At 40.6% G+C, this 27,164-nt stretch overlaps 1 protein-coding gene across 1 annotated transcript in view; it reads right to left on the bottom strand.

The window, feature by feature from the left end:
- Positions 1–27,164, bottom strand: part of ZSWIM7 (zinc finger SWIM-type containing 7) — a 413,683-nt gene that overhangs the window by 81,428 nt on the left and 305,091 nt on the right. Inside the window, exon 5 of the mRNA XM_053706119.1 lies at positions 20,463–20,567. Within this exon, the coding sequence (XP_053562094.1) occupies positions 20,463–20,567 (105 nt within the window). The remainder of the gene's footprint in view (positions 1–20,462; positions 20,568–27,164) is intronic.

Below are 27,164 nucleotides of genomic sequence, written 5' to 3'. Positions count from 1 at the left end.
CAGAGACGACACTTGAATCAGGATGTCGTCCAAGTAAGGTACTACTGCAATGCCCCTTGGTCTTAGCACCGCTAGAAGGGACCCTAGTACCTTTGTGAAAATCCTTGGAGCAGTGGCTAATCCGAATGGAAGTGCCACAAACTGGTAATGCTTGTCCAGAAAGGCGAACCTTAGGAACCGAAGATGTTCCTTGTGGATAGGAATATGTAGGTACGCATCCTTTAAATCCACCGTGGTCATGAATTGACCTTCCTGGATGGTAGGAAGGATCGTTCTAATGGTTTCCATTTTGAACGATGAAACCCTTAGAAACTTGTTTAGAATCTTGAGATCTAAAATTGGTCTGAATGTTCCCTCTTTTTTGGGAACTATGAACAGGTTGGAGTAAAACCCCATCCCTTGTTCTCCTAATGGAACAGGATGAATCACTCCCATTCTTGACAGGTCTTCTACACAATGTAAGAATGCCTGTCTTTTAATTTGGTTCGAAGATAATTGAGACCTGTGGAACCTTCCCCATGGGGGTAGTTCTCTGAATTCCAGGAGATAACCTTGAGAAACTATTTCTAGCGCCCAAGGATCCTGAATATCTCTTGCCCGAGCCTGAGCAAAGAGAGAAAGTCTGCCCCCCACCAGATCCGGTCCCGGATCGGGGGCCAACACTTCATGCTGTTTTGGTAGCAGTGGCAGGTTTCTTGGCCTGCTTACCCTTGTTCCAGCCTTGCATCGGTCTCCAGGCTGGCTTGGTTTGAGAAGTATTACCCTCTTACTTAGAGGGTGTAGAATTTGAGGCTGGTCCGTTTCTGCGAAAGGGACAAAAATTTGGCTTATTTTTAGCCTTAAAAGACCTATCCTGAGGAAGGGCGTGGCCCTTTCCCCCAGTGATGTCTGAAATAATCTCTTTCAAGTCAGGGCCAAACAGTGTTTTACCCTTGAAAGGGATGTTAAGCAATTTGGTCTTGGAGGACACATCCGCTGACCAAGACTTTAGCCAAAGCGCTCTGCGCGCCACGATAGCAAACCCTGAATTATTCGCCGCTAATCTAGCTAATTGCAAAGCGGCATCTAAAATAAAAGAGTTAGCCAATTTAAGTGCTTGAACTCTGTCCATAACCTCCTCATACGAAGATTCTTTATTGAGCGACTTTTCTAGTTCTTCGAACCAGAAACACGCAGCTGTAGTGACAGGAACAATGCATGAAATTGGTTGTAGAAGGTAACCTTGCTGAACAAACATCTTTTTAAGCAAACCCTCTAACTTTTTATCCATAGGATCTTGAAAGCACAACTATCTACTATAGGAATAGTAGTGCGTTTGTTTAGAGTAGAAACCGCCCCCTCGACCTTGGGGACTGTCTGCCATAAGTCCTTTCTGGGGTCGACTATAGGAAATAATTTCTTAAATATAGGGGGAGGAACAAAAGGTATGCCGGGCCTTTCCCACTCCTTATTTACTATGTCCGCCACCCGCTTGGGTATAGGAAAAGCATCAGGGGACACCGGAACCTCTAGGAACTTGTCCATCTTACATAATTTCTTTGGAATTACCAAATTGTCACAATCATCCAGAGTAGATAATACCTCCTTAAGTAGTGCGTGGAGATGTTCTAATTTAAATTTAAATGTTACAACATCAGGTTCAGCTTGTTGAGAAATTTTCCCTGAATCTGAAATTTCTCCCTCAGACAAAACCTCCCTCCTGGCCCCTTCAGATTGGTGTGAGGGCATGTCAGAACAGTTATCATCAGCGTCCTCTTGCTCTTCAGTGTGTAAAACAGAGCAATCGCGCTTTCTCTGATAAGTAGGCATTTTGGATAAAATGTTTGCAATAGAATTATCCATTACAGCCGTTAATTGTTGCATGGTAATAAGTATTGGCGCACTAGATGTACTAGGGGCCTCTTGTGTGGGCAAAACTGGTGTAGACACAGAAGGGGATGATGCAGTACCATGCTTACTCCCCTCATTTGAGGAATCATCATGGGCAATATCATTATCTATGGCATTATTGTCCCTACTTTGTTTGGACACTATGACACAATTATCACATATATTTAAATGGGGAGAAACCTTGGCTTTCAAACATATAGAACATAGTTATCTGATGGTTCAGACATGTTAAACAGGCTTAAATTTGTCAACAAAGCACAAAAAACGTTTTACAATAAAACCGTTACTGTCACTTTAAATTTTAAACTGAACACACTTTATTACTGAATATGTGAAAAAGTATGAAGGAATTGTTCAAAATTCACCAAAATTTCACCACAGTATCTTAAAGCCTTAAAAGTATTGCACACCAAATTTGAAAGCTTTAACCCTTAAAATAACGGAACCGGAGCCGTTTTTACATTTAACCCCTATACAGTCCCAGGTATCTGCTTTGCTGAGACCCAACCAAGCCCAGAGGGGAATAAGATACCAAATGATGCCTTCTATAAGCTTTTTCAGTGGTTCTTAGCTCCTCACACATGCATCTGCATGCCTTGCTTTCCAAAAACAACTGCGCATTAGTGGCGCGAAAATGAGGCTCTGCCTATGACTAGAAAAGGCCCCCAGTGAAAAAGGTGTCCAATACAGTGCCTGCCGTTTTTTTAAAACAATCCCCAAGATTATAATAACTATTAATAGTTATAATCTGCCAAATATGCTTAGTAAAGTAATCGTTTTAGCCCAGAAAAATGTCTACCAGTTTTTTAAGCCCTAATGAAGCCCTTTATTCTTATACTAAACTAAGAAAATGGCTTACCGGTTCCCATAGGGAAAATGACAGCTTCCAGCATTACCAAGTCTTGTTAGAAATGTGTCATACCTCAAGCAGCAAAAGTCTGCTCACTGTTTCCCCCAACTGAAGTTAATTCATCTCAACAGTCCTGTGTGGAAACAGCCATCGATTTTAGTAACGGTTGCTAAAATCATTTTCCTCTTACAAACAGAAATCTTCATCTCTTTTCTGTTTCAGAGTAAATAGTACATACCAGCACTATTTTAAAATAACAAACTCTTGATTGAAGAATAAAACTACATTTAACACCAAAAAAACTCTTAGCCATCTCCGTGGAGATGTTGCCTGTGCAACGGCAAAGAGAATGACTGGGGTAGGCGGAGCCTGGGAGGGACTATATGGCCAGCTTTGCTGGGCTCTTTGCCATTTCCTGTTGGGGAGGAGAATATCCCACAAGTAAGGATGACGCCGTGGACCGGACACACCTATGTTGGAGAAATATTTGCTATGGAGTTATCCATTACTGCCGTCAATTGTTGCATAGTAACAAGCATTGGCGCGCTAGACGTACTAGGGGTCTCCTGCGTGGGCAAAACTGGTGTAGACACAGAAGGAGATGATGTAGAACTATGTCTACTCCCTTCAACTGATGAATCATCTTGGGCAACTTTACTATCTGTGGCAGTACTGTCCTTACTTTGTTTGGACGCTATGGCACAATTCTCACACATATTTGAAGGGGGAGACACATTGGCTTCCATACATACAGAACATAGTCTACCTGAAGGCACAGACATGTTAAACAGGCTTAAACAAAAACCGTTTTAAAACAAAACCGTTACTGTCTCTTTAAATTTTAAACAGGGCACACTTTTTTATTGAATATGTGAAAAACTATGAAGGAATTGTTCAATTTTAACCAAATTTTCACCACAGTGTCTTAAAGCATTCAAAGCATTGTACCCCAAACCGGAGCCGTTTACAGTTTTAACCCCTCTACAGTCCCAGCTCCAGCCTTTGCTGCGACTTTACCAAACCCAGGGGGGTATACGATACCAAATGAAGCCTTCTAGGAACTTTTCCAACTACTTCCAGACCCACACACATGCAGCTGCATGTACTGCTCTCAAAAGTAACTGTGCAGTAATGGCGCGAAAATGAGGCTCTGCCTACTACAGAGAAAAACCAGAATTGGTCTGAAGGTTCCCTCTTTTTTGGGAACTACAAACAGATTTGAGTAAAACCCCAGTCCTTGTTCCACAGTTGGAACTGGGTGTATCACTCCCATTTTTAACAGGTCTTCTACACAATGTAAGAATGCCTGTCTCTTTATTTGGTTTGAAGATAAGTGAGACATGTGGGACCTTCCCCTTGGGGGTAGTTCCTTGAAGATAACCCTGAGAAACTATTTCTAGTGCCCAGGGATCCTGAACATCTCTTGCCCAAGCCTGAGCAAAGAGAGAGAGTCTGCCCCCTACTAGATCCGGTCCCGGATCTGGGGGCTACTCCTTCATGCTGTTTTGGTAGCAGCAGCAGGCTTCTTGGCCTGCTTACCCTTGTTCCAGCCTTGCATCGGTTTCCAAGCTGGTTTGGTTTGCGAAGCATTACCCTCTTGTCTAGAGGCTGCAGAGTTGGAGGCCGGTCCGTTCCTGAAATTGCGAAAGGAACGAAAATTAGACTTATTCTTGGCCTTGAAAGGCCTATCTTGTGGGAGGGCATGGCCCTTACCCCCAGTGATGTCTGAGATAATCTCTTTCAATTCTAGCCCAAAAAGGGTTTTACCCTTGAAAGGGATATTAAGCAATTTTGTCTTGGAAGATACATCCGCTAACCAAGACTTTAGCCAGAGCGCTCTGCGCGCCACAATTGCAAACCCTGAATTTTTCGCCGCTAATCTAGCTAACTGCAAAGCGGCATCTAAAATAAAGGAATTAGCTAACTTAAGTGCGTGAATTCTGTCCATAACCTCCTCATACGGAGTATCTCTACTGAGCGACTTCTCTAGTTCCTCGAACCAGAACCACGCTGCTGTAGTGACAGGAATAATGCACGAAATAGGTTGCAGGAGGTAACCTTGCTGTACAAAAATCTTTTTAAGCAAACCCTCCAATTTTTTATCCATAGGATCTTTGAAAGCACAATTATCCTTGATAGGAATAGTAGTGCGCTTGGCTAGTGTAGAAACTGCCCCCTCGACCTTTGGGACTGTCTGCCATAAGTCCTTTCTGGGGTCGACCATAGGAAATAATTTCTTAAATATAGGAGGGGGGACAAAAGGTATGCCGGGCTTCTCCCACTCCTTATTCACTATGTCCGCCACCCGCTTGGGTATAGGAAAAGCGTCGGAGTGCACCGGAACCTCTAGGAACTTGTCCATCTTGCACAATTTTTCTGGAATGACCAGGTTGTCACAATCATCCAGAGTAGATAGCAGTGCGGGGAGATGCTCTAATTTAAATTTAAATGTCACAACATCAGGTTCTGCCTGTTGAGAAATTCTACCTGAATCAGAAATTTCCCCATCTGACAAAACCTCCCTCATGGCCACTTCAGATTGGTGTGAGGGTATGACAGAGCAATTATCATCAGCGCCCTCCTGCTCTACAGTGTTTAAAACAGAGCAATCGCGCTTTCTCTGAAATGCAGGCATCTTGGATAAAATATTTGCTATGGAGTTATCCATTACTGCCGTCAATTGTTGCATAGTAACAAGCATTGGCGCGCTAGACGTACTAGGGGTCTCCTGCGTGGGCAAAACTGGTGTAGACACAGAAGGAGATGATGTAGAACTATGTCTACTCCCTTCATCTGATGAATCATCTTGGGCAACTTTACTATCTGTGGCAGTACTGTCCTTACTTTGTTTGGACGCTATGGCACAATTCTCACACATATTTGAAGGGGGAGACACATTGGCTTCCATACATACAGAACATAGTCTACCTGAAGGCACAGACATGTTAAACAGGCTTAAACTTGTCAATAAAGTACAAAAACCGTTTTAAAACAAAACCGTTACTGTCTCTTTAAATTTTAAACAGGGCACACTTTTTTATTGAATATGTGAAAAACTATGAAGGAATTGTTCAATTTTAACCAAATTTTCACCACAGTGTCTTAAAGCATTCAAAGCATTGCACCCCAAACCGGAGCCATTTACAGTTTTAACCCCTCTACAGTCCCAGCTCCAGCCTTTGCTGCGACTTTACCAAACCCAGGGGGGTATACGATACCAAATGAAGCCTTCTAGGAACTTTTCCAACTACTTCCAGACCCACACACATGCAGCTGCATGTACTGCTCTCAAAAGTAACTGTGCAGTAATGGCGCGAAAATGAGGCTCTGCCTACTACAGAGAAGGCCCTTCCTGACTGGGAAGGTGTCTAAACCAGTGCCTGACGTAAAAAACGTTCCCCAAAGATATAAAGTGTGAATTTCAACATCAAACTGTATAAAATGCCCAAATAAAGCAATCGATCTAGCCCATAAAAGTGTCTACCAGTTTTATAGCCCATATTAAGCCCTTTATTCTGTTTGAGACTAAGAAAATGGCTTACCAGTCCCCATGAGGGGAAAATGACAGCCTTCCAGCATTACACAGTCTTGTTAGAAATATGGCTAGTCATACCTTAAGCAGAAAAGTCTGCCAACTGTTCCCCCCAACTGAAGTTATCTCATCTCAACAGTCCTGTATGGGAACAGAAAACGATTTTAGTTACTGCTGCTAAAATCATACTCCTCTCACAAACAGAACTCTTCATCCTTTTCTGTTTCAGAGTAAATAGTACATACCAGCACTATTTTAAAATAACAAACTCCTGATAGTAGAATAAAAAACTACAACTAAACACTACATACTCTTCACCATCTCCGTGGAGATGCTGCTTGTTCAGCGGCAAAGAGAATGACTGGGGTGGGCGGAGCCTAGGAGGGACTATATGGACAGCTTTTGCTGTGCTCTTTGCCAATTCCTGTTGGGGAAGAGAATATTCCCACAAGTTACGGATGACGCTGTGGACCGGACACACCAATGTTGGAGAAATAGTGGTACATTTAGCAAGAGTAGAAATAGCCCCATCAACTTTGGGGATTTTTTCCCAAAACTCTATAGATTTTGCTGGTAAAGGATACAATTTTTTAAACCTTGAAGAAGGAATAAAAGAAGTACCTTTCTTATTCCATTCCTTAGAAATCATATCAGAAATAGCCTCAGGAATCGGAAAAACCCCTGGAGAAACCACAGGAGGTTTAAAAACAGCATTTAAACGTTTATTAGACTGAACATCAAGAGATCTGATTACCTAATTAACACTTCTTTTAATAAAGAACGCATATATACTATATTTTAAATAAATAAGTAGATTTGTCAGTGTCAATGTCTGAGGAAGGATCCTCTGTATCAGATAGATCCTCATCAGAAGAGGATAAATTATTATGTTGTTGGTCATTTTAAATTTCATCAACTAAATAAGAAGTTTTAAAAGACCTTTTACGTTTATTAGAAGGTGGAAATGCAGACAAAGCCTTCAGGATAGAATCAGAAACAAATTCTTTAAAATTTACAGGTATATCATGCACATTAAAAGTTGAAGGAACTGCAACTGGCAATGTACTATTACTGATGGATACACTATCTGCATGTAAAAGTTTATCATGACAACTATTACAAATGACATTCGGCGAAATAATTTCTACAATTTTACAACAAATGCACTTAGCTTTGGTAGAACCGATGCCAGGCAGCAATGTTCCAGCAGAAACTTCTGAGGCAGGATCAGATTGAGACATTTTGCAAAATGTAAGAGAAAAAACAACATATAAAGCAAAATTATCTATTTCCTTATATGACAGTTTCAGGAATGGGAAAAAATGCAAATAGCATAGCCCTCTGATAGAAAAAAAGGCAAGAGGCAAACATCAATGGGGTATTGAAATAATGAAAAAGTTTGGCGCCAAGTATGACGCACAACGTAACAAACTTTTTTGGCGCCAAAAATAACTGGAAATGACACATTCGCGTCACTAATGATGCAACCGTGTGAAAGGTCTCGGCGTCAAGTATGATGCCGGAAATGATGAAGTTGCGTCATAGAAGTATTTTTTCGCGCCAAAAATATTTTTGCGCCAAGAATGATGCAATAAAGTTTAGCATTTGACGCACCCGAAGTAGTCAATTGAAAAAAGATTAAACCCCAGGTAAGAAATACATTTCATAAAAAAATGTTTATATTCCCCAAATATGAAACTGACAGTCTGCAGAAGGAAATACATGAACCTGACTCATGGCAAATATAAGTACAATACATATATTTAGAACTTTATATAAATGCATAAAGTGCCAAACCATAGCTGAGGTGTCTTAAGTAATAAAATAACATACTTACCAAAAGACACCCATCCACATATAGCAGATAGCCAAACCAGTACTAAAACAGTTATCAGTAGAGGTAATGGTAAATTGAGAGTATATAATCGATCTGAAAAGGGAGGTAGGAGATTAATCTCTACGACCGATAACAGAGAACCTATGAAATAGACCCCCGTTTGGGAAATCATCGTATTCAATAAGTGATACTCCCTTCACGTCCCTCTGACATTCGCTGTCCTCTGAGAGGAATCGGGCTTCAACAATGCTGAGAAACGCATATCAACGTAGAAATCGTAGCACAAACTTACTTCACCACCTCCATAGGAGGCAAAGTTTGTAAAACTGAATTGTGGGTGTGGTGAGGGGTGTATTTATAGGCATTTTGAGGTTTGGGAAACTTTGCCCCTCCTCGTAGGATTGTATATCCCATACGTCACTAGCTCATGGACTCTTGCCAATTACATGAAAGAAAAAGAAGTCCACAAAACAACTTATCTAGATGAAAAAATCAGATAAGGAGACACACAAGAAAGAGCTGATAAATCAGAAACTCTTCTAGCAGAACAGATAACCAAAAGAAACAACACTTTCCAAGAAAGTAGATAATCTTCAATGAAAATATAGGCTCAAAAGAGCCTGCAAAATCCTTACACCAAATTAAGACTCCAAAAAGGAAAATTAATAAATGAACAGGCTTGATACAAACCAAAACCTGAACAAAACAGTGAATATCAGGAAGTTTAAACAATCTTTCTAGGAAATAAAACAGAAAGAACAGATTTTTGTCCTTTCAAAAAAATTGCAGACAAACTTATCCAAACCATCCTGAAGAAACTCAAAAATCCTAGGAATTCTAAAAGAATGCCAAGAGAATTTATGAGAAGAACATCATAAAAACATAATTTATGCTTACCTGATAAATTTATTTCTCTTGTAGTGTGTTCAGTCCACGGGTCATCCATTACTTATGGGATATATTCTCCTTCCCAACAGGAAGTTGCAAGAGGATCACCCAAGCAGAGCTGCTATATAGCTCCTCCCCTCACATGTCATATCCAGTCATTCGACCGAAACAAGACGAGAAAGGAGAAACTATAAGGTGCAGTGGTGACTGGAGTTATATTTTTAAAATTTAGAACCTGCCTGAAAAAGACAGGGCGGGCCGTGGACTGAACACACTACAAGAGAAATAAATTTATCAGGTAAGCATAAATTATGTTTTCTCTTGTTAAGTGTGTTCAGTCCACGGGTCATCCATTACTTATGGGATACCAATACCAAAGCTAAGTACACGGATGATGGGAGGGACAAGGCAGGAACATTAAACAGAAGGAACCACTGCCTGTAGAACCTTTCTCCCAAAACCAGCCTCCGAAGAAGCGAAAGTGTCAAATTTGTAAAATTTGGAAAAAGTATGAAGTGAAGACCAAGTTGCAGCCTTGCAAATCTGTTCAACAGAGGCCTCATTCTTAAAGGCCCAGGTGGAAGCCACAGCTCTAGTGGAATGAGCTGTAATTCTTTCAGGAGGCTGCTGTCCAGCAGTCTCATAGGCTAAACGTATTATGCTACGAAGCCAAAAAGAGAGAGAGGTAGCCGAAGCCTTTTGACCTCTCCTCTGTCCAGAGTAAACGACAAACAGAGAAGAAGTTTGTCTAAAATCTTTAGTTGCCTGTAAGTAGAACTTCAGAGCACGGACCACGTCTAGATTATGCAAAAGACGTTCCTTCTTTGAAGAAGGATTAGGACATAATGATGGAACAACAATCTCTTGATTGATATTCCTGTTAGAAACAACCTTAGGTAAAAACCCAGGTTTAGTACGCAGAACTACCTTGTCTGAATGAAAGATCAGATAAGGAGAATCACAATGTAAGGCAGATAACTCCGAGACTCTTCGAGCCGAGGAAATAGCAATAAAAAACAAAACTTTCCAAGATAAAAGCTTAATATCAATGGAATGAAGGGGTTCAAACGGAACACCCTGAAGAACTTTAAGAACCAAGTTCTGGAGCAACAGATTTAAACACAGGCTTAATTCTAGCCAAAGCCTGACAAAAGGCCTGGACGTCTGGATGCTCTGCCAGACGTTTGTGTAAAAGAATAGACAGAGCTGAAATCTGTCCCTTTAGCTAACTAGCGGATAAACCCTTTTCTAAACGCTCTTGTAGAAAAGCTAATATCCTAGGAATCCTAACCTTACTCCATGAGTAACTCTTGGATTCGCACCAATATAAATATTTACGCCATATCTTATGGTAAATTTTTCTTGTCACAGGTTTCCGAGCCTGTATTAATGTATCAATAACCGAATCCGAAAACCCACGCTTTGATAGAATCAAGCGTTCAATTTCCAGGCAGTCAGCCTCAGAGAAATTAGGTTTGGATGTCTGAAAGGACCCTGAATTAGAAGGTCCTGCCTCAGAGGAAGAGACCATGGTGGACAGGACGACATGTCCACTAGGTCTGCATACCAGGTCCTGCGTGGCCACGCAGGCGCTATCAGAATTACCGATGCCCTCTCCTGTTTGATCCTGGCAATCAGCCGAGGTAGCAACGGAAATGGTGGAAACACATAAGCTATGTTGAAAACCCAAGGGGCTGCTAATGCATCTACCAGCACCGCTCCCGGGTCCCTGGACCTGGATCCGTAACAAGGAAGCTTCGCGTTCTGGCGAGATGCCATGAGATCCAGATCCGGTTTGCCCCAACGACGAATCAGTTGAGCAAATACCTCCGGGTGAAGTTCCCACTCTCCCGGATGAAAAGTCTGGCGACTTAGGAAATCCGCCTCCCAGTTCTCTACGCCTGGGATGTGAATCGCTGACAGGTGGCAAGAGTGAGACTCTGCCCAGCGAATTATCTTCGAGACTTCCAACATCGCTAGGGAACTCCTGGTTCCCCCTTGATGATTGATGTAAGCCACAGTCGTGATATTGTCTGACTGAAATCTGATGAACCTCAGCTTTGCTAACTGAGGCCAAGCTAGAAGAGCATTGAATATTGCTCTTAATTCTAGAATGTTTATTGGGAGGAGTTTCTCCTCCTGAGTCCACGATCCCTGAGCCTTCAGGGAATTCCAGACCGCTCCCCAGCCTAGAAGGCTGGCATCCGTTGTTACAATCGTCCAATCTGGCCTGCGAAAGGTCATTCCTTTGGACAGATGAACCGGTGACAACCACCAGAGAAGCGAATCTCTGGTCTCCTGGTCCAGATTTAGCAAAGGGGACAGATCTGAGTAATCCCTGTTCCATTGACTGAGCATGCATAGTTGCAGCGGTCTGAGATGCAGGCGCGCAAATGGCACTATGTCCATTGCCGCGACCATTAAGCCGATTACCTCCATGCACTGAGCTACTGATGGGCTTGGAACGGAATGAAGGACACGGCAAGCATTGAGAATCTTTGATAACCTGGACTCCGTCAGGTAAATCTTCATCTCTACAGAATCTATAAGAGTCCCTAGAAAAGGAACCCTTGTGAGTGGTAACAGAGAACTCTTTTCCACGTTCACTTTCCACCCATGCGACCTCAGAAATGCTAGAACTATCTCTGTATGAGACTTTGCATTCTGAAAACTTGACGCTTGTATCAGAATGTCGTCTAGGTACGGAGCCACCGCTATGCCTCGTGGTCTTAGTACCGCCAGAAGTGAGCCCAGAACCTTCGTAAAAATTCTCGGGGCCGTGGCTAACCCGAAGGGAAGAGCCACAAACTGGTAATGCCTGTCTAGAAAGGCAAACCTCAGGTACCGATAATGATCTTTGTGAATCGGTATATGAAGGTAAGCATCCTTTAAGTCCACCGTGGTCATATATTGACCCTCTTGGATCATGGGTAGGATGGTTCGAATGGTTTCCATCTTGAACGATGGTACCCTTAGGAATTTGTTTAAGATCTTTAAGTCCAAGATTGGTCTGAAGGTTCCCTCTTTTTTGGGAACCACAAATAGATTTGAGTAAAATCCTTGTCCCTGTTCCGATCGCGGAACTGAGTGGATCACCCCCATGATTAAGAGGTCTTGTACACATTGTAGAAATGCCTCTCTCTTTACTAGGTTTGTCGATAACATCAAAAGATGGAACCTCCCTTGTGGAGGAGAGGTTTTGAAATCCAGAAGGTATCCCTGAGATATAATCTTTAACGTCCAGGGATCCTGCACATCTCTTGCCCAAGCCTGGGCAAAGAGAGAAAGTCTGCCCCCCACTAAATCCGTCTCTGGATAGGGGGCCCTGACTTCATGCTGTTTTAGGGGCGGGAGTAGGCTTTCTGGCCTGCTTGCCCTTGTTCCATGACTGGTTGCCTTTCCAACCTTGTCTGTAACGAGCAGTAGTTCCTTCCTGTTTTGGAGCGGAGGAAATCGATGCTGCTCCTGCCTTGAAGTTACGAAAGGCACGAAAATTAGACTGTTTGGCCTTTGGTTTGGCCCTGTCCTGAGGAAGGGCGTGGCCCTTACCTCCCGTAATGTCAGCAATAATTTCCTTCAAGCCGGGCCCGAATAAGGTCTGCCCTTTGAAAGGAATGTTAAGTAGTTTAGACTTGGAAGTTACATCCGCTGACCAGGATTTAAGCCAGAGCGCTCTGCGCGCCTGTATGGCGAATCCGGAATTTTTAGCCATAAGTTTGGTTAGATGTACTACGGCATCTGAAACAAACGCATTAGCTTGCTTAAGGGTTCTAACTTTGCTCAAGGCCTCATCCAACGGCTCTGTGCGAATCGCCTCTTTCAGAGACTCAAACCAGAATGCCGCTGCAGCCGTGACAGGCGCAATGCATGCAAGAGGCTGCAATATAAAACCCTGTTCAACAAACATTTTCTTAAGATAACCCTCTAATTTTTTATCCATTGGATCTGAGAAAGCACAGCTATCCTCCACCGGGATAGTGGTACGCTTGGCTAACGTAGAAACTGCTCCCTCCACCTTAGGGACCGTCTGCCATAAGTCTCGTGTGGTGGCGTCTATAGGGAACATTTTTCTAAATATCGGGGGAGGGGAAAAAGGCACACCAGGTCTATCCCACTCCTTACTTATAATTTCTGTAAGTCTTTTTGGTATAGGAAAAACGTCAGTACACACCGGTACCGCATAGTATCTATCCAACCTACACAATTTCTCTGGAATTGCCACCGTGTCGCAATCATTCAGAGCCGCTAATACCTCCCCTAGTAATACACGGAGGTTCTCAAGCTTAAATTTTAAATTTGAAATTTCTGAATCCGGTCTCCCCGGATCAGAACCGTCACCGACAGAATGAAGCTCACCGTCCTCATGTTCTGCAAATTGTGACGCAGTATCAGACATGGCTCTCGTGTCATCAGCGCGCTCTGTCCTTAACCCAGAGCTATCGCGTTTGCCCCTTAATTCGGGCATATTATATAATACTTCTTTCATAACATTAGCCATATCATGTAAAGTGATTTGTAAGGGCCTAGATGTACTTGGCGTCTCAATCCTACGCATCTCCCGAGCGGGAGACGCAGGTACTGACACGTGAGGAGAGTTAGGCGGCATAACTTCCCCCTCGTTGTCTGGTGATAGCTTCTTTATCGGTACAGATTGACTTTTATTCAAAGCAATATCAATACAATTGGTACACATCGTTCTATTGGGCTCCACATTGGCTTTTGAACATGATGAACAAACAGTTTCCTCTGAATCAGACATATTTAAAACAGACTTAGCAATGAAACTAACAAGCTTGGAAATCACTTTCAATAAGTTTACAAGCAATATAAAAAACGCTGCAGCGCTTCAAAAATACAGATATAATTAAACAATTCTTAACAAGAAGTGTATTATTAGCAGAGGATTGCACCCATTAGCAAAAGGATGATTAACCCCTCAATACCCAAAACGGATAAAACAGATATCAATTAAGATTTTAACGCTTTTAATCACAGTCAGCACACTGTCACAGATCTGCTGTGACTGATTACCTCCCTCACAAATGAAATTTGCAGACCCCTAAGCTCTCTAGAGACGTCCTGGATCAAGGAGGAAGAAGCAGAAAGACTGTGCAATAATTTTAACTGCGCAACAAGGCGCTAAAACAAGGGCCCTCCCACTCCAATCACAACAGTGGGAGCCCTGATATAACGGTTTCCATGCAGAAAAATATGTTAGCCATGTGGAAAAAAATCATGCCCAAAGCGATTTATCACCAAAGTACCTCACAAAAACGAATAACATGCCAGTAAACGTTTTATTAAAAAACAACATTTTTCAATGTCATGCAAAGCTATCACTAAGCCTGCTACCAGTCGCTACCACTGCAGAGAAGGCTTAAGTATTATTTCAGTGTTAACAGTATTTTCTCAGTCAAATTCTAGTCCCTAGAATATAACTCGACTGCGCATACATTTATCAGCCTGATACCAGTTGCTACTACTGCATTTAAGGCTGTACTTACATCATATGGTAACAGCAGTATTTTCTTAGTCAATTCCATTCCCAGAAAATAAAGTACTGCACATACCTCATTTGCGGAGGACCCCGCATGCTATTCCCAGTTTCTGAAGTTACCCCACTCCTCAGAATGTCGAGAACAGCCAGTGGATCTTAGTTACGCCTGCTAAGATCATAGATAAAAAACGCAGGCAGTTTCTTCTTCCAAATACTGCCTAAGATAGAAAAACAGCACACTCCGGTGCCATTTAAAATAACAAACTTTTGATTGAAGAATAGTTAAGTAAAAAACTCCAGCTCCTCTCGCGACCTCCTTCTTTGTTGACGGTTGCAAGAGAATGACTGGATATGACATGTGAGGGGAGGAGCTATATAGCAGCTCTGCTTGGGTGATCCTCTTGCAACTTCCTGTTGGGAAGGAGAATATATCCCATAAGTAATGGATGACCCATGGACTGAACACACTTAACAAGAGAAATATAGGTTTTCCAACCCTGATAATAGATGTTCCTTGAAACAGACTTGTACGCCTGCAACATAGTGATAAAAACTGAGTCAGAGAAACCTCTATGGCTAAACACTAATCAATTTCCATACCTTCCAATTAGTAATTTGAGATCCCGATGGAAAAATGGCCCCTGAAACATGAGGGCTGGCCAAAGAAAAAGCGCCAAGGATGGCAACTGGACATCCGAACAAGATCCACATACCAAACCTGTGAAGCCATGCTAATGCTATCAGAAACACATGAGACTGTTCCAATGTGATCTTGGAGATCACCCTTGGAAGAAAAAAACAGAGACGGAAAGATGTAGCCAGGTTGCAAAACCAAGACACTGCTAATGCATCCATCATTTCCAGCTGAGAATCCCTGGACCTGAAAAGGTACCTGAGAAATTGAGAAAACACATCTGTATAGAGATACCACTCTCCCGGATGTAAAGACTGACGGCTGAGATAATCCACCGCCCAAATATCTAAACCTGAGATATAAATCGTAGAAATTAGACAGGAGATGAATTCCAACTAAGAACGTATTCAAGATACTTCTTAATTGCTAAGGAACTGCGAGTCCCTATCTGATGATTGACATATGCCAAAGTTGTGATATTGTCTGTCGGAAAGCAAACTGAAAAGTTCTCTCCTAAAAGAGGCCAAGCCTGGAAGAGCTCTGAAAATAGCACGGAGTTCTAAAATATCAATTGGAAACCTCGCCTCTTGAAGTTTCCAAACCCCTTGTGCTGTCAGAGACCTTCAGACAGCGCCCCAACCTGTAAGACTTGCATCCATTAAGAATACAGTCCAGGAAGGATGAACAAAAGGAGGCCCCTTGAATAAAACGATGATAGTCTAATCACCAAATCAGAGAGAGTTAAGTGTTGGGATTTAAGAATATCAACTGTGATATCTGAAAACAATCCCTGCACCATTGATTCAGTATGCAAAGCAAAAGAAGTCCCAGATGAAAAATGAGTAAAGGGAACCATGTCCGATGCTGCAGGTATGAGACCTAAAACTTCCATGCACATAGCCACTAAAAGGAATGTTAACGACTGTAAGTTAGACAGGCTAACACCAATTACAATTGACTTTTGTCCGATAAAGACAAAGTCATGAACAAAGAATCCATCTAGAAACCCAATTAAGAATACATTAAGAATACAGTCCAGGAAGGATGAACAAAAGGAGGCCCCTGGAATAAAACGATGATAGTCTAATCACCAAATCAGAGAGAGTTAAGTGTTGGGATTTAAGAATATCAATTGTGATATCTGAAAACAATCCCTGCACCATTGATTCAGTATGCAAAGCAAAAGAGGTCCCAGATGAAAAACGAGTAAAGGGAACCATGTCCGATGCTGCAGTTATGAGACCTAAAACTTCCATGCACATAGCCACTAAAAGGAATTTTCTAGACTGTAAGTTAGACAGGCTAACGCCAATTACAATTGACTTTTGTCTGATAAAGACAATGTCATGAACAAAGAATCAATCTAGAAACCAAAAAAGAGCTGACCCTTTTCTAAGGAATCACAAAACTCTTAGGTAAATTAAATCCTCTAACCATATCTTGAAGAAACAAAACTGGTTGATTCATGAGAGATTCTAATAAAAGAAAAGATTAAGCTAATACCAAGATACCATCCAAATAAGAAAACACCACAATACCCAACTGTCTTATTACAGAAAGAAGGGCACCCAGAACCTTTGAAAAGATTCATAAAGCTGCCGCTAGACCAAATGGAAAAGCGACAAATTGGTAAAGCTCATCTAAAAAAGAGAATCTCAGAAACCAAAAGTGGTCTGAATGAAATAAAATATGAGGATAAACGTCCTGAAAAATTGAGTGGACATGAAAAGACCTTGCTAAACAAAAGGCATAATAGTCCTTATAGTCGCCAACTTGAAAGTTGAGACTCTTACAAAACAATATAAAGTCTTCAGATCCAAGATTGGACTGAATAAACCCTTTTTCTTTGGCACAACGCATAGAATTGAATAGAAACCCAATCCCTGTTCCTGCTAAAGAACTGGTATAATCACTCCTGAAAAAAATTCAGAGTGTACTGAGAAAGAAAGAATATTCCCATAGAAGGTCTCATTCTAAACATCTATTTAGACCCTAAGAATAATATCAATTTTGGACTGAATTCATCCAAAAACAAATTTAATATTCCCCCACCAGAAGGACTGGTTTGAGAACCGCACCTTCATGCAGTCTAATAACTAGTAATTAAATAGTGTTTTTCTCTCAGAAGGATACAACCCCCCCCCCCCAAAAAAAAAATGCTTTTTCAGTGCTTGCACTCGGAGTTAACCAAATTAGCAGTTGATAAAAAATAGTTATTATTACCCAAATAAATGGTACACAATAAATTGACCTCAAAAAGGCAGAAGGGCTGTATTAACCCTGCCGGGATATGAATTTATGACCCTTGGATCTAGAACAAGCATTTGTAGTCAGGACATTCACCAACTAATCTACATCACCGGAATAAAAGTAGGGCAGAAAAGACTCTAAACCTCCAGAAATAGTGGAGATAATAGAAATCAATCAAATTATTATCCTAAGAAGCTAGAGATAATAAAATATATTTCAAATCACAATAATAGATATAGTAAACATAATAAAATGAATACATCAGAAGTAAATAAACAGAGTTATATACTTGAGAATCTGAAACTGCTTATGCTAACTGTTCAACAACAAAAAGGTTGAAAGAACAGTAATGTCAGCCACAGATAAAGCTGAGCTAAAATATAAACAGTACGTGAATATGCTCTACTAAGGTTATATACAAACTCTAAAGAATCCTAAAAATAAGTACCAATTTCCATAGAAATAGTAGTACAGTCCCAAAAGGGAATCAGGATAAACCATTCTTTAGAACATAATACAGATAGTATCTTGAATAGGAAAAAACCTCAGGAGCAAATTAAAATCTTAAAATCCAGATTTTAAAATAACATAGTTAATAGGAGGACTAGGCTCCTAAAAGCTAAAAATAACACATTTTCCTTAACAAAGAACTAAGAATGTTCAAATGAAAAATAAGGAGAATTTTTAACAAAACTGTCTCTGATACCGGATCCTTTGAGCCAAAGAAAACCTTCATCAGTAGAACAAAATGAATTAAATCTTAACAATTTTGAAAAGACCTCGTAAGTTTACTTAAAGGCATAATACCTTTTATGATAAAAGCAATAACATGTGATGTTTGCAGATGAAATCATGTACATGAACCGAGTAAGTAAAAACAGTAAATGTCATTGTACATATAGAAACATTTTAAGCATAAAATATGATAAATAAATCCCACATAATTGAGCTGAAGAAAATAACAGCTTAATAATGAAAAGAACACACTTAGCTTTGTAGAGTTGTGTTTCAGAGCATCATAGTTTCTACAGTAACATCAGAGTCAGGATCAGAATGAGACATCTCCCAAAATGTAACAGAAAAAGAAAAATAACATTAGACAAAACATTCAATTTCCACAATGTAACAGTTTCAATAGAAAGAAAAATAAAGATAGTATTTTTTAAAACAAAAAATAAAATAAAAAAGCAGGCATAATAGCTTTAAAAAATCATGAAAACAGCGAGCAGCGAGGGAGAGGGGTAAAATAACAAAATTTTGGCGCCAAGAATGACGCATTACGCAAAAGGAAATTAAAACATTTTTTGCCGCAAAACCAACACCAGGAAATGACACAACTCGCGTCATAACAAACGCGATTTTGCACCAAAACAACTAGCGTAAAAAAAGATTCAGGAAATGACGAAATTTGCACCATTAAAGGGGCAACCTCACGCCAAAAGATTTTGCGCCAAGAATGACGCAATAAAAAACAGCATTTTGCATCCTCACAAGCCTAGATTTGCCCACGAAAAAATTGAAAAACAAGTAATATTAGAAAAAGACTGAACCCCAGGTAAGAAAAAAAGTTTAAACAAACTTCCTAAACATGATTCCTATACTGAAACTGTTTAGACTGCAAAGGGAAATATACATAGACCTGACTCATGGCAAATATAAGTAAACTACATATATTTAAAACTTTATATTAATACATAAAGCGCCAAACCATAGCGAGTGTCAAACAATAATACTGTACATAGTAGATACTTACCGAAAGACACCCATCCACATATATTGTCGATCTGAAAAGGGAGGTAGGAGATGAATCCCTACTACCGATAACAGAGAACCCTTGAAAAGATTTCCCGTGAGAAAAACCATAAAATCAATAGGCGATACTCTCTTCACATTCCTCTGACAAACACTGTACTAAGAGGAATTGGGCTTCAATATGCTGAGAAGCGCTTATCATAGAAGAAAAATCAAGCACAAACATACTTCACCACCTCCATAGGAGGCAAAGTTTGTAAAACTGAATTGTGGGTGTGGTGGGAGGTGTATTTATAGGCATTTTGAGGTTTGGGAAACTTTGCCCCTCCTGGTAGGAATGTATATGCCATACGCCACTAGCTCATGGACTCTTGCCAATTACATGAAAGAAACTGGTTCCAAACTGCTGGCTTTCTGTACAGAGCTTTCTTTTCCTGGTTGTTTTTTTAGTCACCATAAGTTTAGCGACCTCAGTGGTGATTTGAAAAACTGTTGCCCCATAAACAAGCTCCTCTTAAATCCGATTATTCTTGAGCAGCTGCCCCCCCCCCCCCCTAAAAGGACGGGCCTGGTAGCAGTGGAGACTGTGTAGTTACAGCCCAGGTTAAAATAAAAAAACAGACTTTTTCTATAATGAAAGTCAATAATGAAAGCTGGTTATTGGCAGCACATATGCTTCTTGACATTGGCTTACTAGATGTGTTCAGCTAGGCCCAATAAGTGCATTGCTGCTCTGCTAACTATAACTATGTGTTTAACCTCATTGTAGGGATTTAACAAAATTCTATTCACGCAAAAGTGTAATAATAAAATAAAGGGATTAAAACGTTTTTTTAACACTTGTATGTCTCTAAGTAAAAACCTTACCGATATAAAAATTGATTTACAAATATTACACATAATTACAATTACAACAGTACATGGGGCATTATTGTTTTAAAGGAACATTATATACAGAATTGTATAATCAACAAATAAATAATAAAAATACAGTACAATAACAGTTACTTTGAATTTCAAGTCAGTAGTAGAGCTTTTTCTGACAAATTTCACTGTTACTTCCATTTCCCTGCCCCCTCTATCATGTGATAGTTATCATAAAACACAAAACGTGTAAATGTAAGTACTGTGATCTCTTGCACATGCTCACTGAGAGCTGATGATTTAGAAAGAGGGTATATAAAAAGAGTTTGCACATTTGATAATTAAAAAAAAAAAAAGTTTACATTTTCTTTCAAGTGCATGCTCTATCAGAATAATGAAAGTTAAATTTTCTCTTGAAATGATTACTTAGCATTTTCTGATTTTAATGTTTGTGTGATATTTGCTTACCAACATGTTATCATTCTTCCGGAGCACAGAGAATGAAAATGCAGGACATGAGCAGTAATGGCATGAAGAATAACAAGTGTACAGCTTACCGGAACTTCCAGTCACCTGCAGAAACAAAGCAAACATCTAATCAAATCATCCCAGGATTCCTCCAGTCTCTTTTGTACACATGTTGCTGACCAGAAGGACTTCATTTTAAGTACCTACAAGAATACCAGCTTTGACACATGTATTTAAGCATAACATTATAGTATTAAATTCTACCTATTACACTATACATCTCACCATATACTTTATGTAGAAGATCTCTATGAAATCTTGGTACTGCATACATTTCAATCCAAGCACAGAATTACCCAGCCCTGTATACAACTTTAACTAATGGGACCACTGATATATATTAATGCTGTTCATGTTACTTTAATACTCACCTAGGCTATCATACCTCAGAGGCCTACAATCAGTATTACATTTATGTATTAAGGTTTACTTATTTGTACTACTCCATCCTTTGTTTTTTAACGTCACAAAACCACCCCCTTTTTTATAGAATCACAATAAAAGTTATGTTTTAATTTAGTTGTTCTTAATTCTGCCATGTAGTCAGGACAGTGAGTGCTGCATTCGCACTCTTTAGTGGGAATCTCTCTTGTATTTCCACATATTGCACATAAATATTTCTTTGTGCGAAGCACCCCTCCCTAACATATCAGTAAAATTTGCGATTGTGATTACACAAGGGAGCGTGTCCGCTTGTGGTGCCATTTCTCTGCTGACTGAAATTAATTTTGTTTTGCCTTGTTGTCGCGTCACCTTGGTAATGGTCGGCTCGTAATGACGTCATTATGCTTGTTAGCATTACGGCTCGAAGGATTAGCCGTTGCGCCTTGTCACGTTACTATGCCTACGGTCGGCATTTGATGACGTTGGTACGTTTCACATTTGCAACAGCTATGTTGGTGATGATGATTTTAGCGGGCATTCTTCAGCGTATCAGGGGAATGGTAAGGGGTATATTGTATACGTGTTGTGTGCTCCCATGTGACCAAGGTCTCTGTGTGGGGCCGAAACGTTATGGTATCTGTATAACACATCAAATGTGTTTGAAGTATCTTGTGGTGCAGTTGTTCTAAAAAAAAGTTGTATACCATAAGAATGCGGGTACTAAGTCACTTCCAGTGACGTGAAATCAGCTGTTGGAGGTGTGTGGCGCTCACTGCGAATGCGCAAGAGGCCCAACCTCCTCCAAAGAGCTGTTTAAGGCTACTTATTTTTGAACGGGTCGAGGAATTCTATGGCCCGTAATCTTCATTGCGCATGTGCGAACAATGCCTTGGTTGTCAAGACAGTGACTACACGGACCAATCAGATAATGCAGTAACGCTTTTTTCCTATGTATTTTCTGATCAGTCGTAGTCCGTTTGATTTACCCACCTCCATTCAATTTACAAATTGGTCCATCCCACGCCACCGGCTTGCCGTGCCGGGGGGTAGGGGGTGCTTATGGGGGTTACAGGGGGTGCTGATGGGGCTTACGTAAGTTACACAGGGGGTGCTTATAGGGGTTACAGGGTGTAACCACCATAAACACCCCCTGTGTAACCTACATAAGCTCCACCAGCACCCCCTGTGTAACGTACGTAAGTCCCATCAGCACCCCCTGTAACCCCTATAAGCACCCCCTGTGTAACTTATGTAAGCCCCATCTGCACCCCCTGTAATTCCCATAAGCGCCCCACCTTGGGCACGGAAAGTCGGCGGCGCGATGGACCAATTTGGAAATTGAATGGAGGTGGGCAAATCAAACGGACTACGGACTGATCAGATAATACAAAAAAAAAAGTGTTACTGCATTATCTGATTGGTCCGTGTGTCTGTGAAGTCAGTGGCTGTACAACCAATAGGGTCGTGTTGCCTGCCAGTGTGCCGCCTATGCCTTGTCTCTGATGAGTGAGGAGTAGGGCCATGAGCGCATGCGCGGCATTGTTCGCACCTGCGCAATGAAGATTATGGGACATATAATTCCTCGACCCGTTGCCTTGTTTTAATAAGCTGTTTTGAGGAGGTTGGTCCTCTTGCGCATGTGCAGTGAGTGCCACACGCCTCTAGCAGCTGATTCACGTCACCGGAAGTGACGTAGGTCACACATTCTTATGCGGTATACAACTTATTTTAGAACACCTGCTTATCTTTGAAGATTACATAGGATATACACCGGATCCTGATCTTCAAATAGTGCTCGTTTGAATGTCCATAGCAGTGCACAGAGTGGTTGATGGTGTTGTTGAGTGCTGATCTTTTTGTACATATGTATATGTGTATATATATATATATATATATATATATACACACATACACACACACACATATATATATTTTTATATATATATATATATATATATATATATATACACACACACACTGTATATATATATATATACCTACACACACTTTATACAGTGTGTGTGTGTGTGTGTGTGTGTATATATATATATATATATATATATATATATATACACACACACAGTGTAGCAGGGGATAAAGACATAGTTAAATGCAAACAATAGTGTAATTCTAAAATCTCTTTAAGTTAATAGGATTCAGGCTAAACCAATATTTCTACACATTACAAATTAAAGTTGAATGATTAAGTTTACTCATAATTGTATTTTATGGTAACATGACTTCAGAGATCAGCTTGGTTATTCTTGTGTTAGCAGTCTAAATAAAATCACAGTTTTTCTTTTTGATTTACCATCATAGTAAAAGCTGATATGTATTTAATGTCTACAGCTGATAAGAGGGTTATTACTTAAAAGCTGCCTGTCAGGAGTTTTAGGCCATTTTCAGCACTCAGGCCAGCTCCAAGACTGATAACCACTAGCTCCTGTAATTCTGAAGGGGCCAAAATCCGGTTACACCTAGAAACACACGCCATAACTGATCTGAATGATAAAATGCTTCCAGCAAAGCTATATTTAGCTTCAGAATACTGCTGCTTTTAAGATACAAGAAGGTCTGATTTCATTATCAGTGCTATCAAGCAACTTACATGTTGCCAGATTTATCTATATACTGCATTCATTTTATGTTTATATGCATTTAAAACTTAACCACTTCACTTTACTTGTTAAATCAATACAAACAATGTGAAATCAATACAATTAGAGCAGTTAAATATATACAAGCATTAATCAGTTATAAGTCAATCAGCACTTTGGGGTTGATTTATCAAAGGCTTTCTCCAGCCTTAGAGTTCCTACGGCTGCAGGTTCTCACAAGAGAACATGCACTCCGTATTTATCAGACCGCTGCGTTAATAAACTTTCGCCACTTCTAAAGTGGCGAAAAACAATCTCCGCGGTCTAGAGTCACAAGATAACGACTAGCTGAATTAGGCTCAAAGATCAAAAACCAAAATAAAACCAAAATTAGATCATGTTATAAACTCTAACAAGATATCTGTTAGAGTTTATAAGATGATCTAATTTTGGTTTTATTTTGATTTTTGATCTTTGAGCCTAATTCAGCCAGTCATTATCTGTGGCTCTTTTATCTGTGGCTCTTTCACCGATGTGCCACATATCTAGCGTGCCTCTGTATAGTGACTTTCACTTATTTCTTAATAATCCACCCGTTCTGTTATAGGGACATACTATTGCTAGGATCATGACACAATTAGTCGTAATTATCTCATATACAATATGTCCCATTGTAGTGATTTTTACTTGGTAAAATTTTCTTAGACACACGCACAGGGTTCAGGTTAGGGATATTATTAGCATTATCACTTTAGCTACGCTCACTTAAGAAACAATAGGTATCGCAAAGTTTTATTCTATTGTATCAATGTGGATACAAAGTTTTTGTTGTTGCACAGTTTGTAATATCTGGATATCACCATGGCAACCGTTTTGGCGGATTTCTGTGTAGGGGGAGGGATCAGATTTGGTTTAAATGATTGTTTGTTCTTTTCACTCTTGTTGGTCTGATGAAGGGGTGAACACCCTGAAACGTCACTGTAAATAAAATTGTGTTGTACACTTGATAAGACCAGAGAGTGCTTCGTCCTTCAGCTCTATCTACTACTCTTAGCACCCTGGCATATGAAGCTTGTTTGTGGGAGTACACCTATCTCTACATGTTTATATATATATATATATATATATATATATATAATGTATCTATGTTTTTATATGTGTATATAAGTCTGTTTACTTTCAAATCGTAATACATCAGCTACTTCCGACGTGTGCATAGAGCCACGATAAACCCCTTATAGCTTGCATGCAACAGTTAGAGCTCCACTCTTAATCTAGAACACTATTTGGATGATTGACAGACCCTGCTTGTGGCAGATTAGCTACCAGTGAGCACCATTGCACAAGCATTTCTGGTGAAATGCTTCTGCAATGTCAAATGCTGACAGCATATGCTGTCCGCCTGCAGCGATGTCCAACGGAGCCCAATAAATCTGCTGTCCTGGGTTATGTCAGCAGCATACACAAGATGAGCAGTGACTAAAAGCACCAGAAATCAATCAGTACCTGAGGCATTCTCGCTCAGTGTCTTCACCTAAGAAGCAATCTTTGTTTGGAGCATTGAACCTTTGTAAACTTGCCAACTTTGAGCTTGTATTTCTCTTTTAAGTCCAACATTACCATTTTCTTTCTACTCTAGCTTGAAACATTTAGAAAACAGAATTTATGCTTACCTGATAAATTACTTTCTCTTGTGGTGTATCCAGTCCACGGATTCATCCTTTACTTGTGGGATATTTTCCTTCCCTACAGGAAGTGGCAAAGAGAGCACACAGCAGAGCTGTCCATATAGCTCCCCCTCTAGCTCCACCCCCCAGTCATTCGACCAAAGGTTAGGAAGAAAAAGAAGAAACCATAGGGTGCAGTGGTGACTGTAGTTTAGACAAAAAAAATTTACCTGACTCAATTGCCAGGGCGGGCCGTGGACTGGATACACCACAAGAGAAAGTAATTTATCAGGTAAAGCTTCTGTTTTCTCGTGTAAGGTGTATCCAGTCCACGGATTCATCCTTTACATGTGGGATACCAATACCAAAGCTTTAGGACACGGATGAAGGGAGGGAACAAGACAGGTACCTTAAACGGAAGGCACCACTGCTTGCAAAACCTTTCTCCCAAAAATAGCCTCCGAAGAAGCAAAAGTATAGAATTTGGAAAATTTGGAAAAAGTAGGCAGTAAAGACCAAGTCGCTGCATTACAAATCTGTTCAACAGAAGCCTCATTTTTAAAAGCCCATGTGGAAGCCACTGCTCTGGTAGAGTTAGCAGTAATAGTTTCAGGAGGCTGCTGGCCAACAGTCTCATAGGCCAAATGGATGATGCTTTTCAGCCAAAAGGAAAGAGAGGTAGCAGTCGCTTTCTGACCTCTCCTCTTACCAGAATAGATAACAAACAAGGAAGATGTTTGTCTGAAATCCTTAGTTGCTTGTAAATAGAACTTTAAAGCACGAACTACATCAAGATTGTGTAACAGACGTTCCTTCTTCGAAGAAGGATTAGGACACAGAGAAGGAACAACTATTTCCTGGTTAATATTCTTGTTAGAAACGACTTTAGGAAGAAAACCAGGTTTGGTACGCAAAACTACCTTATCTACGTGGAACACCAGGTAAGGTGAATCACACTGCAAGGCAGATAATTCTGAGACTCTTCGAGCAGAAGAGATAGCTACCAAAAACAAAACTTTCCAAGATAACAACTTAATATCTAGGGAATGTAAAGGTTCAAACGGAACCCCTTGAATAACTGAAAGAACTAGATTTAGACTCCATGGCGGAGCCACGGGTTTATAAACAGGCTTGATTCTGACTAAAGCCTGAGTAAACACTTGAACGTCTGGTACCTCTGCCAGACGCTTGTGTAAAAGGATAGACAGAGCAGATATCTGTCCTTTTAAAGAACTAGCTGACAATCCTTTCTCCAATCCTTCTTGGAGGAAAGACAATATCCTGGGAATCCTAATCTTACTCCATGAGTAACCCTTGGATTCACACCAACAAAGATATTTCCGCCATATCTTATGGTAGATTTTCCTAGCGACAGGCTTTCTAGCCTGAATAAGAGTATCTATAACTGACTCAGAGAAACCACGCTTTGATAGAATTAAGCGTTCAATCTCCAAGCAGTCAGATGCAGAGAAATTAGATTTGGATGCTTGAACAGACCCTGTATTAGAAGATCCTGCCTCATTGGCAATGTCCATGGTGGGACAGATGACATGTCCACTAGGTCTGCATACCAAGTCCTGCGTGGCCACGCAGGCGCTATCAGAAACACCGAAGCCTTTTCCTGGCGACCAGACGAGGGAGAAGAGGAAACGGTGGAAAAGCATAAATAAGCCAGATTGAAGGACCAAGGCGCTGCTAGAGCATCTATCAATACCGCCTTGGGATCCCGGGACCCGTAGAGAGGAAGTTTGGTGTTCTGATGGGACGCCATCAGATCCAACTCTGGAGTGACCCATAGCTGAGTCAGCTGGGCAAATACCTCCGGGTGGAGTTCCCACTCCCCCGGGTGAAAAGTCTGATGACTTAGAAAATCCGCCTCCCAGTTGTCTATTCCTGGGATGTGAATTGCTGAGAGATGGCAGGAGTTATCCTCCGCCCACCTGATTATTTTGGTTACTTCCGTCATCGCTAGGGAACTCTTTGTCCCCCCCTGA

This window comes from Bombina bombina, chromosome 3, assembly GCF_027579735.1.
Source record: "Bombina bombina isolate aBomBom1 chromosome 3, aBomBom1.pri, whole genome shotgun sequence".
Lineage (NCBI taxonomy): Eukaryota > Metazoa > Chordata > Amphibia > Anura > Bombinatoridae > Bombina > Bombina bombina.
The sequence above is the reverse complement of the archived record's forward strand: the minus strand, read 5'-3'. Positions and strand labels throughout refer to the sequence as shown.